Source organism: Lagenorhynchus albirostris, chromosome 15 (genome assembly GCF_949774975.1).
Source record: "Lagenorhynchus albirostris chromosome 15, mLagAlb1.1, whole genome shotgun sequence".
Classification (NCBI taxonomy): Eukaryota; Metazoa; Chordata; class Mammalia; order Artiodactyla; family Delphinidae; genus Lagenorhynchus; species Lagenorhynchus albirostris.
The window spans coordinates 58,754,706-58,768,350 of NC_083109.1; the positions used below are offsets into that span (position 1 = coordinate 58,754,706).

Sequence of the window (13,645 nt, forward strand, 5' to 3'; positions counted from 1 at the left end):
GTTGGGCTGGGTCCCCTCAGGGCTGGGAGCCCAGATGCATGTTACTGGGGGCGTGAAGGGCTTGGAGGAGGGGACCATGTGGGTCGGCCTGGCAGTGGCCACAGGCCCCAAGCCATCCAGCAGGCAGCCCCTGGTGCTCAGCCTGTGACCCCCCCCCAGGGGCAGACCACCATCTCCCACCCTGCCCTGCCTGTGACAGAGACCCTTGTACCTCGTGAGGCCACCCGGTGACGTCCCCCCAGCAGAGCCCTGACAGCTGGGCAGGCGAAGCGTCTCCACTGCAGTTGACCTAGGGAGACAAGCAGGGTGGGTAGGGGGCATGTGTAGGCATGAGGTGTCTCTCCCCGATCTTAACCCTGGACAGAGTACTGAGATACAGCTTGACCCCATCTCCCTTTGTGAAGGCCTCCCTGGGAAGATAACCCCCAAAGAGAGGTTTGTGCAGACCTAAGTGCTAACCCACAGAATCGTCAAAAACAGAAGTAACGAGAAAAAAAAAGAAGCAACCTGAGTGCCAGGTTCTAACTGGTTCCTCATCTAATCCTCAAGGTAAACGTGGGAGGCAGGGATTATTAACAGTCCCATTTTGCAGATGAGAACACTGAGGCACAGAAAGAGTAAGCAACTGGACTAAAGTTGCACAATTGTTAAGTGATGAAGCAGGCTGGATTCGGGCCGCGTGGCTGGCTCGCTCACCCTGACACTCGGACACATTGGATGGTTTAGCCACACCTGTGCCAGGCCCAGAGGTGGTTTCCTGCCTTTTGTTCTTGAGAACAATGCAAAAGACAGCTGTGTGTGTGTTTCCTTGTCTAGTGTTCCAGGTTTCTCCAGGGGAGGTAACCAGGAACACGAGCTGAAGGGTGAGAGTCTCAGCAGTTTTCATTTTACTAGATAGACCCAGAGCGCCTCTGAGGGAGCTGCCTCAAATACACTTCCATTTACGAGGGCAGGGGAGGGAGCGTTGACAGAGGGACAGGAGGACAAGTGGACAGAAGACAGAGAAGAAGAGTAGAAGGCAGGGTGGGGAGGAAGGAAGGGAGGGTGGATGATGGATGGGAGGAGAGGGTGGGAGGAAAGGAGAAAGGATGGATGGGAAAGGAGGATGGGAAATTTGGTGAGAGGCTGGGAGGGAAGGTGGGAGGGGCTGGGACGGTGAGAGGGGCAAGCTGGTGGGAGGGGCTAGGGAGGTGGGAGGGGCAAGCTGGTGGGAGCTGGGAAGGTGACTAGAGAAGTTGCATAGGCAGTGGGCCCCGCCCAAATGGGGACTTCGGGTCATTTACCTGGAACCTTGAGAGGCCGTGGTGCAGCCCCAGGGCCAGCCCCCAGCGGCCGCCGGCTCCCCTCCTCTCCAGGGCTACACGAAGCTGATCGCCATCCACGTTCACCACCAGCGCGACCGCCAGACTGGGTCCCACGCTCTGCGAGAAGCAAAGCTGTGGGTGTCTCTCAAGCCCACTGCCCCCACGGGGCCCGGGCCCAGCCCCCTCACCCACCTGCAAGTGCCCGCGGCCGTCCACGGAGAAGGGGAGGCCCCAGCGCCTGAGGCCGGGCACCGTGTGGCCAAGGCTGGCACGGAGCCGGCTGCCCAGGGCGCTGGTGACCAGGCCCTCCAGGCCAAGGGCAGCATCCAGCAGACGCTCTGCACTACGCAGCATCACATGCACTGAGAGGTTGGAAGCCACGTGGCTGTGCAGTAGGAGCATCTCTACCTGGGAGGGGAGTCCTGGGGATGAGAGGAACCAGAAGATGGTACACAACACGGGAGCCAGAACGGGGTCACTGACAGCCCTCCTTCTCTCTGGAGGGTCCCCTGAGCCCTGAGGCAGACAAACTCCCCAGCTCCCACCTACTACCTACAATGGCCACACCTAGCAAGTGATAGGCCCCGTGTCCCCTTTGGATTCCTACCTCCCCAAAGACAGGGCATGGGCTCTCAGAAAGCACGAGGGGAACAGAGGTCTGATCCTGTGCTCTCCTCTTGTTGCTGCACCTTTGGGCCCCCCCAGGTCCCGTGGAAATGTCCCCAAGAAGCTAGAGCTGGGGGTGTCCAAGCTATTTCTTAACCACAGTGCCGAGAACATCCTGGAGGCCCTGCTAGACCAGGCTTCCAAGCTGGAGAAGCCAGACTGGGGGCAGAGAGTCCTGGGGGAGGGGCCAGTGGCAGGGGTGCCTGCCTCCAGTTTGGAGGTGTGTCTGTACTGGGTAGCAACCAGTGTTCTGGCTGAATAACAGCCCAGGGAAGATGGAGGCACTGGGAGAAGCTGGTAGGGGGAGGAAATAGAGCTGGAAGGTGGGTTTGGGGACTGGGGGCTCCTTTAACTCCCTAGGCTTCAGGCCCTGGGAGTCTTTGGGGGAGGAAGCCATTGGGCCCTATCCACCCCTCCTACCTGCCTCACGCAAGGTGTTGATGTTGTGACTCAGTGTGACCGAGAGCTGGCCGTGCCCAGGGCCCCAGATGCAGACTCCACCCAGAGCTAGGCTGACCGTGTCAGCATGGAGGCTGGCCTGGCCCTCAAGGCTCCCCGTCTGGGCCTGCAGTCGCCCCCTCAGCTGGAGCTCTCCTGGCAAGGCCTGGCTGCCATTCTGGACAAGGATGCAGGTCACACTGTGCACACTGGTGCTGTTCCCTGCCTTCTCATGCTTGTCCCGCAAGAGGAATCCCAGCACAGCTGAGCCGGCAGTGACCTTGATGGTACCTGCAGAGGATGGGAGAGAACCCATACAAAGAAGGGGGTCAGCCCAGGGTACTGGGCTGCTTTGGGAAGGAAGGCAAAGGATCCTGGGGCAGGAAGTTCCTAGATCCATGATAAAATTCTAATTCATGTCGGAGAGAGCATATCTGGGAAATGGACCAAATTAAACCACCTCTCCTGCAGGATGCCCCAAGGACCAAGCAAGCTAATTCACAAATAAAAGAGCTTTGGCCGAAAAGCAGCAAGCCTGATGAGGCGTGTCTGTTAATACCAGTGCTGAACCCTGCTCAGGAGAGTCACGGATCAACGTGACAGAAAGCCCCCATTTTACAGACAACAAAACTGAGACCCAGAAAGCCTCAGTTTCCCATTTAGGTTATTACAGAATATTGAGCAGAGTTCAATAGAGGGGTCCAACCTGGAATTCTACGGAGAGAAAAATTGCTCAGAGGTCTCTTCCACCCACTTGAGAAAAAGATTCCACACCCTTAAGCTAGTCCCACACACCCTTAAGCTAGTCCCATTCCAATACAGAACTCATGCATTTAGAGAAATTCTTGCTTTTATCAGAACCATTTACATCTCCTGACCCCATTGGGCTCCAGTAGGGTCTTGACATGGTTCAAGTGCCCTTATACCTCTCTCCTTTCATTCAAGGTTTGACTCGGGGGTCACCACCTCCAAGAAGCCTTGCTTGGCCTTTCTGCACCCCCAGGCTGGGTTAGACACCCTTGTTCCGTGCTACCAGACATAGAGCTCTTGCTAACCTCTATCACAGAGTCCAGAGCACTTTCTATACAGATGGGAATTTCTCGCAGAATCTTGAAATCATCTTTTTCAAATTCCTTACATTTTAGGGCCCTATGTCACCATGCCCTACAAGATGTTAACCAGTGTGAAATAATGTCAATAGAACAGTGTGGAATCGAGGAATAGACCCATACACAAATTGTCAATTGATTTTTGACAAAAGTGCAAAGGTAACTAACCAGGAAAAGGATAGTCTTTTTAATAAATGTGCTGAGTTGTTTGGAAATCCACATGTGAAAAAACTATCGTGAACTTTACCCAAACAGATACACAAACTAATTCAAAATTAACCATATAAGAAAAGGGAACCCTCCTACACTGTTGGTGAAAATGTAAACTGGTGCAGCCATTATGGAGAACAGTAAAGAGGTTCTTGAAAAATATAAAAATAGAGTTACCGTATGATCCAGCAATTCCACTCCTGGGCATATATCCAGGAAAGATGAAAATTCTAATTCGAAAAGATACAGGCACCCCAATGTTCATTGCAACAGTATTTACAATAGCCAAGACATGGAAGCAACCTAAGTGTCCATCAACAGATGAACGGATACAGAAGATGTGGTACATATATACAATGGAATATTAGCCATAAAAAAAGAATGAAATATGCTATCTGCAACAGCATGGATGGACCTGGAGATTATCCACATTATATTAAGTTAATTAAGTCAGACAGAGAAAGACAAATATCATATGATATTGCTTATATGCGGAATCTAAGAAAAAAATGATACAAACGAACTTATTTACAAAACTTATTTACAAAACAGACTTAGAGAACGAACTTATGGTTACCGGGGGGAGGGTGGGGGAGGGAAGGATTGGGAGTTTGGAATTGACATGTACACACTACTATATTTAAAATAGATTACCAACAGGGACCTACTGTATAGCACAAGGAACTCTGCTCAATATTCTGTAATAACCTAAATGGGAAAAGAATTTGAAAAAGAATAGATACATGTATATGCTTAACTGAGTCACTCTTCTGTGCACCTGAAACTGACACAACATTGTTAATATGCTCCAATATAAAATTAAAATTTTAAAAAAATAAATAAAAGAAAAGATACATGCACCCCAATGTTCATAGCAGCATTATTTACAATAGCCAAGCCCTGGAGGCAACCTAAGTGTTCATCAGCAGATGAATGGATAAAGAAGTTGTGGTATAACAGATGTCGAGGACAAACGTATGGACACCAAGGGGGGAAAGTGGCAGGGGGGGTGGTGGTGGTGTGATGAATTGGGAGATTGGGATTGACATGTATACACTGATGTGTATAACATAGATAACTAATAAGAACCTGCTGTATAAAAAAATAAATAAAATTCAAAAAAAAAAGATGTGGTACAGATATGCAATGCAATATTACTCAACCATAAAAAAGAATAAAATATGCCATTGCAGCAGCATGGATGGACCTGGAGATTATCATACTAAGTGAAGTAAGTCAGAGAAAGACAAATATCAATACCATATGAGAGCACTTATATGTGGAATCTAAAATATGACTCAAATGAACTTATTTACAGAACAGAAGCAGACTCACAGACATAGAAAACAAACTTATGGTTACCAAGGGGGAAAGGGTGAAGGAGGAATAAATTAGGAATTTGGGATTAACAGATACACACTACTGTATATAAAACAGATAAACAACAAGGTCCTGCTCTATAGCACAGGAAACTGTATTCCATATCTTGTAATAACCTATAATGGAAGACAATCTGAAAAAGATATAGATATATATATAAAATAAAACGAATCACTTTGCTATACACTTGAAACTAACGCAACATTGGAAATCAACTGTACTTCAATAATAAATAAATAAAATCAACCACACACCTAAATTTAAAACCTAATATCATAACACTTCTAGAAAAAAATATGAGAGAAAAATTTGTGGCCTCAGCCGAATATTTCTTATATGACATCAAAAGAAAAAAAATGATAAATCAGACTTCATCAAAACTTAAAACCTCCACTTTTCAAAAGACACCGTTAAAAAAATAAAAAGACATAGATCAGGAGAAGATATTTTAAAACCCCTGATAAAGGACTTGTATAAATGGTTCCCTAATTCAATAATAAAAAATAAGCCACTTGATTTTTTAAATGGGCAAAAGGTTTGAATAGACACTTCACCAAAAAAGATTTACAAGTGGCAAATAAGGCAATGAAAAGATGTTCGACAAAATTAGTCATTAGGGAAATGCAAATTAAAACCAAAATGAGATACAACTACAAAAACAATTCGACTGATCAAAGAAACAAACAGACCAAAAAACCCAAAGCCAAAAACTGCCAGTACAGATTGCTAGCGAGGATGCAGAGCAACTAGAACGCTCACACATCGCTGGTGGGAATGGACAATGGTGCTGCTACTCTGGAAACAGCCTGGCAGGTTCCTATAAACATATACTTGCCATACAACCCAGCAATCCCACTCCTAGGTATTCACCCAAGAGAAATGAAACCATATGTTCCCACAAAAACCTATAGACCAGTGATTATTGAAGCTTTATTCATAATTGGAAATGACGGGAAACAACTCAAATATCCTTCAGCTGTGAATGGATAAACTGCAGTATATCCATAGAATAGAATATTACTCACCAGGAAAAAGGAAAAAGAACTACTGATACATACAACTTTGATGAACCTCAACCACATTACGTTGGGCAGAAGATCCCATACTCAAAGCTTACGTGTTGTATGATTCCATTTCATGTGACATCCTGGAATAGCCCAAACCATAGGGACAGACAACATCTCAGTGGTTGCCAGGGACAGGGGGTGGGGGAAAGGCTGATGACAATGAGCAGCAGGAAGGAAATTTTGGGGGTGATGGAACTATTCTGTATCAGGACTGTGTTGATGGGTACACAACTGTATGAGTTCATCAAAACTTGAAGGGGTTTTCCCCTTATGTAAATTGTACCCCAAGAAATTATACCTTAATAATTGCCTTCAAAAATGTGGGCCTCGCTGGTGGCGCAGTGGTTGAGAGTCCGCCTGCCGATGCAGGGGACACGGGTTCGTGCCCCGGTCCGGGAGGATCCCACATGCCGCGGAGCGGCTGGGCCCGTGAGCCGTGGCCACTGAGCCTGCGCGTCCGGAGCCTGTGCTCCGCAGCAGGAGAGGCCAGAACAGTAAGAGGCCCCCGTACCGAAAAAAAAAAAAAAAAAAATGAAGCAATGTGGGACTTCCCTGGTGGTCCAGTGGTTAAGACTTCACCCTTCCACTGCAGGGGGCACGGGTTCAATCGCTGGTCAGGGAACTAAGATCCCACATGCTACATGGCATGGCCAAAAACAAAAGAAGCAATGTGTGTTAAGAGATCAGCATGAGGGTCTGTTAGTTATCAGCTGCAAATGATAAACTTCAGAAAGATGAAGGGGAGACCGTCAGTGTAACTCAAAGTAAACTTGAGAAGAACAGCACGCTGCTTGAGTGTATTTAAATTTTTTCAAACCCATGTCATTTGATCTTCAGACAGGTATTTTATTATGCAATTTGGTTTTGCCACAATTTAACCAATTAGGAATTAGGAGGGTCAGTGTTAATATTAAGATTAGAGAATGACACTATTCCCCCAAGGTAGGTGGGAAAGCAGAGTCTTTAGATTCTGAAACACAGGGCCCTGGACAGATGTCCAGCTAGGGTGCTACGGTCAAGGATGCTTGGGCAGAAGATCCCATTTTGTATAATTCTGACTTTTGGAAACTTGTTAATGTTTCACATAATCAAAAAATAAATGCACAAAATCAATAAAGATAGGGGGAACCTGAAAATGGAATACAAACAGAAACCAGTGAACCAACTGTACTTCGAATGATTTACAACATCACACTGGGTGGGTGGGAGATTAACTCCAACTAACATTTAAACACCGTGTTTGCGGACTTTCCTAGTGCAGTGGATACGACTCCACACTCCCAATGCAGGGGGCCCAGGTTTGACCCCAGGTCAGGGAACTAGATCCCACATGCACGCCGCAACTAAGAGTTCTCATGCCACAACTAAGGAGCCCGCCTGCTGCAACTAAGGAGCCTGTGTGCCGCAACTAAGATCCGGCACAACGAAATAAATAAATAAATAAATATTTTAAAATAAATAAACACCGTGTTTAGATTTATACCCTCAGGCCAAAGACAAGAAGAACTCTAAACAAATATTGAATTCTAGTTAAAAGGGTTTATTTCCTCAAAGGTATAGGTTAGTAATTCTGACTACTTTCTATGTATCCTAGGGCTGAAGAAATAACTAAATATGTTGTGAATAATTGGAGCCAGGTTTCTTACTGTTGAAGAAGGGAATAAGAGATATGAAAAGGGGGAAGAAACAGAATGAGCTTTTTGATGATGGATTGGAATTAAGGACTAATGGTTGTAAACTTATTTATCTGTAGATAGACAGATATAGTTGTGTGTGCATGTATATACACACATATATTTTCTTGGTCTGTCCATTGAGAAGGCCTAGAAAGACAGATACTTCAGTAGGAGTAAATACACCTAGAACCCAGATCTTAGTTTCTAAATACCGTTTTGCACAAAAAGGAACCAGGAATCCTTGGAGAAATGACTTATTCCATCTCAGGGAAAATACAACATGAGATTGAAACATCTTTTTGGTCATAAAGGAAGGAAGTGGTCAAGGAATGATAGGGACATGTCAAAAGGACACAGGAGGAGTTCTATTTCCATTAATGGTGGAGACACTTAAATGGACCAACCCTCCCGAGGTAACAATTGTACACTCTGGACAAAATATATGAAACAGTTACCTGAAGTGGCTGGAGACTGACCATAAACAGGCAGACAGTGGAGGGGAGTTAAAACTTGAAGGAAAGGACCAGCAATAGTTGAGTTGTATGTTTTTACTCTTTTTTGGTGCCATGCAGGGTGAAGAAAACTCACATAGAAATCTACGGTCTTACTGATTAAAGAATCAAAGAACAGAGTTCAAGGTGACAATAGCAAATGGAAAGTGAAGTGGGAAATTCCAGAGAGAGCCACATGGGGGAATCCCAAATTCTACCTATAAACTCTCTCCAAAGCTAATCCTTGAACTTCACAAGGGTGGTACAGACTCCAAGCAGACCAGCTAAGATAAAAGAGCTGAAAATTATTTCCACTGCAGCCCACCAGAGGAAAGACAGAGTTTGGATTTTGAGCCCAGCCAAGTTAACTGCATGCTAAAATTTAAAAAAATAACAATACTCTTTAGAGAAATATAAAAGAATCAGAGTCTTAACATCATTCAAAATGTCTAGAATACAATCTCAAATTACTAGACATACAAAGAAATAGGAAAATGTAACCTATATTAAAGAGAAAGGGCAGTCATCAAGGGAGATCAACCCCAAGATGACCTAGACATTGGAATTAGCAGATAAGGATTTTAAAACAGCTCTTACAACCATGCTCAAAAATATAAGGGAAATATAAATTAATAAAGAGCCTAGTGGTGATTTCAGAACTAAATAAAATACATAAAATCTGTGATTGAAAAGAAATTATTGGATGGTCTTAACATTTTTATTGGCTGGTGTTTGGAGAAGAAAGATTAAAGAGCCAGTGAACTGGAAGATAGATTGATAGATATCTGAAGAAAAGAGAAAAAAGACTAAAAAGGTCAACAGATCCTCAGAGATCTGTGGAACAATATAGAAACTTCTAAAGCACATGCAGTTAGAAATCCCAGGAGGAGAGGACAATGAGAATGGGACAGAAAGAAATCTCTGAAGAAGTAAATATGAAAAACTTCTAAATGCGTTAAGAGATATACATATGCATTTTTAAAATATCCTTCAAGAATCAGGGCAAAATAGAACATTTTCAAATAAATGAAAACTAAGGGAGTTCATTGTTGTAAGCCAGACTTACAAGAAATGCGAAAGGTGATCCTTCTTTTTTTTTTAGTTTTTATTGGAGTATAGCTGCTTTACAATGTTGTGTTAGTTTCTATAAAGGTGATTCTTTATACTGAAGAGAAATGATACCAGAAACTCTAAGTAGAATGTGAAAGAACATACAGAAACACAGTTGAAAGAGCAACAGATAAATTAACACTGAGTTCTAAAATTTTTTAAAAATCAGCCAAAAGAAGGCAAAAAAAGGGTAACAGAGGAACAAAAAAATATATGGGAAAGTAGAAAACAAAACAGCAAAATAGTAGACCTAAATCTAATCATATCAATAATTACATTAAAGATAAATCAAGTAAATACCATAATTAAAAGGCAGAGAGGGCTTCCCTGGTGGCGCACTGGTTGAGAGTCCGCCTGCTGATGCAGGGGACACGGGTTCGGTCTGGGAAGATCCCACATGCCGCGGAGCGGCTGGGCCCGTGAGCCATGGCCGCTGAGCCTGCACGTCCGGAGCCTGTGCTCCGCAACGGGAGAGGCCACAACAGTGAGAGGCCCGCGTACCGCAAAAAAAAAAAAAAAAAAAAGGCAGAGATTGTCAGACTGGAAATAAAAGCAAAATCCAACTGCATGTGGGCTACAAGAAATGTACCTCAAATATAGGAAATATATATTTGAAAGAAAAAGCATGGAAAAATATATACAGTACAAATTCCAATAAAAAACAAAAGTGGCAACGTTAATATCAGACAAAACAGACTTCAAGACAAAGAACTGTGTGAGAGATAAACAGTCCATTTCACAATGATAAACAGGTCAATTCATCAAGAATGCATAATAATCATATTTGCTTATGCACCTAATACTTGTACATCAACATACATGAAGCAAAAATAGACTGAAAGCAAGAAATAGAGAAATCCACATAGTTGGAGAGTTTAACACACTTCTCTCATTAATTGATACAATAACCAGACAAAAAAAATCAGTAAAGATATATATCAGAGCAATACAACCAAGGACCTTGACTTAACATTTATAGAACATGACACCCAACAACAGCAGAATACCAATTCTTTTTAAGTGCATAAGGTATGTTCACAAGATAGATATAGATTGGCCCATAAAACAAGTCACAACAAATTTTAAAAGACTTATCCTACAGAAGAGATCCTCTGATCACAATGAAATTAAATATTAAAAAGCTATCTAGAAAAATCTAAATATTTGGATATTAAGCAACATACTTCAAATACATGGGTCAAAGAAGAAATCACAAGTTTGAAAATATTTCAAAATAAATGATAATGAAAACACATGACATAAAAATTTGTGGGATGCAGCTAAAGGAACTTAAGAGGAAAATGTATGGTTTTATATGCTTATATTAGAAAAGAAAAAAGGTCTAAAAATCAATGGCTTGAGGATCTGCCATAAATAAACTGTAAAAAAGAGCAAAAGGGTCTTCCCTGGTGCCGCAGTGGTTAAGAATCCGCCTGCCAATGCAGGGGACACGGGTTCGAGCCCTGGTCTGGGAAGATCCCACATGCCGCAGAGCAACTAAGCACATGCGCCACAACTACTGAGCCTACGCTCTCTAGGGCCTGCGAGCCACAACTACTGAGCCTGTGAGCCACAACTACTGAAGCCCGCGTACTCTACAGCCCATTCTCTGCAACAAGAGAAGCCAGCGCAATGAGAAGCACTCTCACCGCAATAGAGTAGCCCCCACTCGCCGCAACTACAGAAAGCCCACGTGCAGCAATGAAGACCCAATACAGCCAAAAATAAATAAATTTATTTAAAAAAGAAGAGTAAAGTAAACCCAAATTAAGTGTAAGAAAGGAAATAATAGAGATAATGGCTGAAATCAATGGAACTGCAAAGACACGAGAGAAAATTAACAGATCCAAAATTTGGTTCTTTGAAAGGATTAACAAAATTGATGAAATCCAAGTTAGACTAATAAGGAAGAGAGAGAAGAAACACAAGTAACAACTATTAGTGATGAAAGCAAGGGTATCACTATAGATCCTGCATACATGAAAAGGATTATAATACATATAATGAACAACTATGCCAATAAATTAGACTACTTAGTGGAGATGGACAAATTCCTTGAAAAATATAACTTACGCAAACTGACACGTGATGAAATAGAAAATCTGAATAGCTTTATATATCTATTCATTTTCAAAAAAAAAATTTCCACAAAGTCCAGATGGCTTCTCTCCTAGAGTCCATCAGACAAATACGGGAGCATTCACACTAATCTTATACAAACTCTTTCAGAAAATAGAAGGGAAGAAAGTACTTCTCAACTTGTTTTATGAAGTTAGCATACAAAGGGGAAAAATGCTTAACAGTGAAGAAACTTCGCAGACATTACCTTAATCAAGTGATCAAAACTGATGTCACCAGTAGCACTGGGACAAACTGACATCAGGTGGTATTCTGCCAACGAGGCTTTTTTGAAAATAGTCATGAGGAAGCATCTAACAAAGCCCAAATGAGGGATATTCTACAAACTTTGAAATATAATCATGAAAGAGAAAGAAATACAGAGGAACTGATCCAGAATAAAAGAGACCAAAGAAACAATACGACTAAATGTAATGCACAATTCAGGATTTTCTTTTACTATAAGGGACATTAATGGGATAACTGGTGGGATCTGAATAAGGTTTGTAGATAACAGCCTTATATAAATGTTAATTTTCTGATTTTGAGAACTGTACTGTGGAATGTAGGAGAATGTCTATTTTTAGGAAATAAATATTGAACTATTTAGGGGTGAAGAACTATCATGTCTGCAGCTTAGTACAATACAGTTCAAGAATAAAAAATTTTAGGGACTTCCCTGGCGGTCCATTGGTTAAGACTCTGTGCTTCCATTGCAGGGGGCGCAGGTTCGATCCCTGGTGGGGGAACTAAGATCCCGCATGCCGCATAGCTTGGCCAAAAAAAAACTTACATGCAAATAATAATGTCTTATACACACACACACACACACACACACACACACACACAGAGGGAGACAGAAAAACAGACAAAGAGAGAGATAAAAATGATAAAGCAATTGTGATAAATGTCAATAATTGGTGAACCTAGGTAAAGAGCCTATGGGATTCCTTGTAATATTCTTGCCACTTTTCTGTAAGTCTGAAATCATGTCAAAATAAAAAGTATTAAATGTAGCCACTCTGAAAAACAATATGGAAATTCCTCAAAACGTTAAAACTTGAACTACCATATGATCCAGCAAATCCATTCCTGGGTATTTATCTGAAGAAAATGAAAACAGTAATTAGAAAAGATATATGCACCCTTACGTTCATTGCAGCATTATTTACAATAGCCAAGATATGGAAGCAACCTAACTGTCCATTGACAGATGAATGGATAAAGAAGATGTAGAGTGTGTGTGTGTGTGTGTGTGTGTGTGTGTGTGTGTATGTCTATATATATATATAAAATGGAATACTACTCAGCCATAAGAAGAATGAAATCTTGCCATTTCCGACAACATGGATGGTCCTAGAGGGTATTATGCTAAGTGAAATAAGTCAGACAGAGAAGGACAAAAACTGTATGATTTCACTTATATGTTGAATCTTAAAAAAAGAAACAAATAAGCCAACAAACATAAAATGGAAACTGAGTCACAGATTCAGAGAACAAACAGGTGGTTCCCAGAGGGGAGGTGGGGGGGAGGAAGAGAGAAATAGGTGAGAGAGATTAAGAGGCACAAACTTCCAGCTGCGAGATAAATGAGTCACGGGTCTAAAATGTACAATGTGGGGAACAGAGTCGATAACTGTGCAATATCTCGAGATAAATGAGTCATGGGTCTAAAATGCACAATGTCAGGAACAGAGTCAATAACTGTGCAATATCTTTGTATGGTGACATATCATAATTAGACTTATCGTGATCATTTGAAACACAGAAATATTGAGTCACTATGTTGTGTAACAGGAATTAACACAGTGTTGTACTTCAATTATACTTCAAAATTATACTTCAAAAACAAACTCATAGAAAAAGAGATGACTCTTCAATAAATGGTGCTGGAAAAACTGTGCAGCTACATGTAGAAGAAAGAAATTAGAACATTCTCTAACACCATATACAAAAATAAACTCAAAATGGATTAAAGACCTAAATGTAAGACCAGAAACCATAAAACCCCTAGAGGAAAACATAAGCAGAACACTCTTTGACATAAATCGTATCAATAGCAATATTTCTTTGGAT

At 42.3% G+C, this 13,645-nt stretch overlaps 1 protein-coding gene across 1 annotated transcript in view; it reads right to left on the reverse strand.

Annotated features, from left to right (window-relative positions):
• The window catches only part of LOC132506262 (uncharacterized), a 190,512-nt gene that overhangs the window by 60,812 nt on the left and 116,055 nt on the right, over positions 1-13,645 (reverse strand). Inside the window, exons 40-43 of the mRNA XM_060124800.1 lie at positions 2,391-2,699; positions 1,497-1,726; positions 1,232-1,421; positions 212-291 (exon numbers count right to left, since the gene is read on the reverse strand). Coding sequence (XP_059980783.1) covers positions 212-291; positions 1,232-1,421; positions 1,497-1,726; positions 2,391-2,699 — 809 coding nt within the window. The remainder of the gene's footprint in view (positions 1-211; positions 292-1,231; positions 1,422-1,496; positions 1,727-2,390; positions 2,700-13,645) is intronic.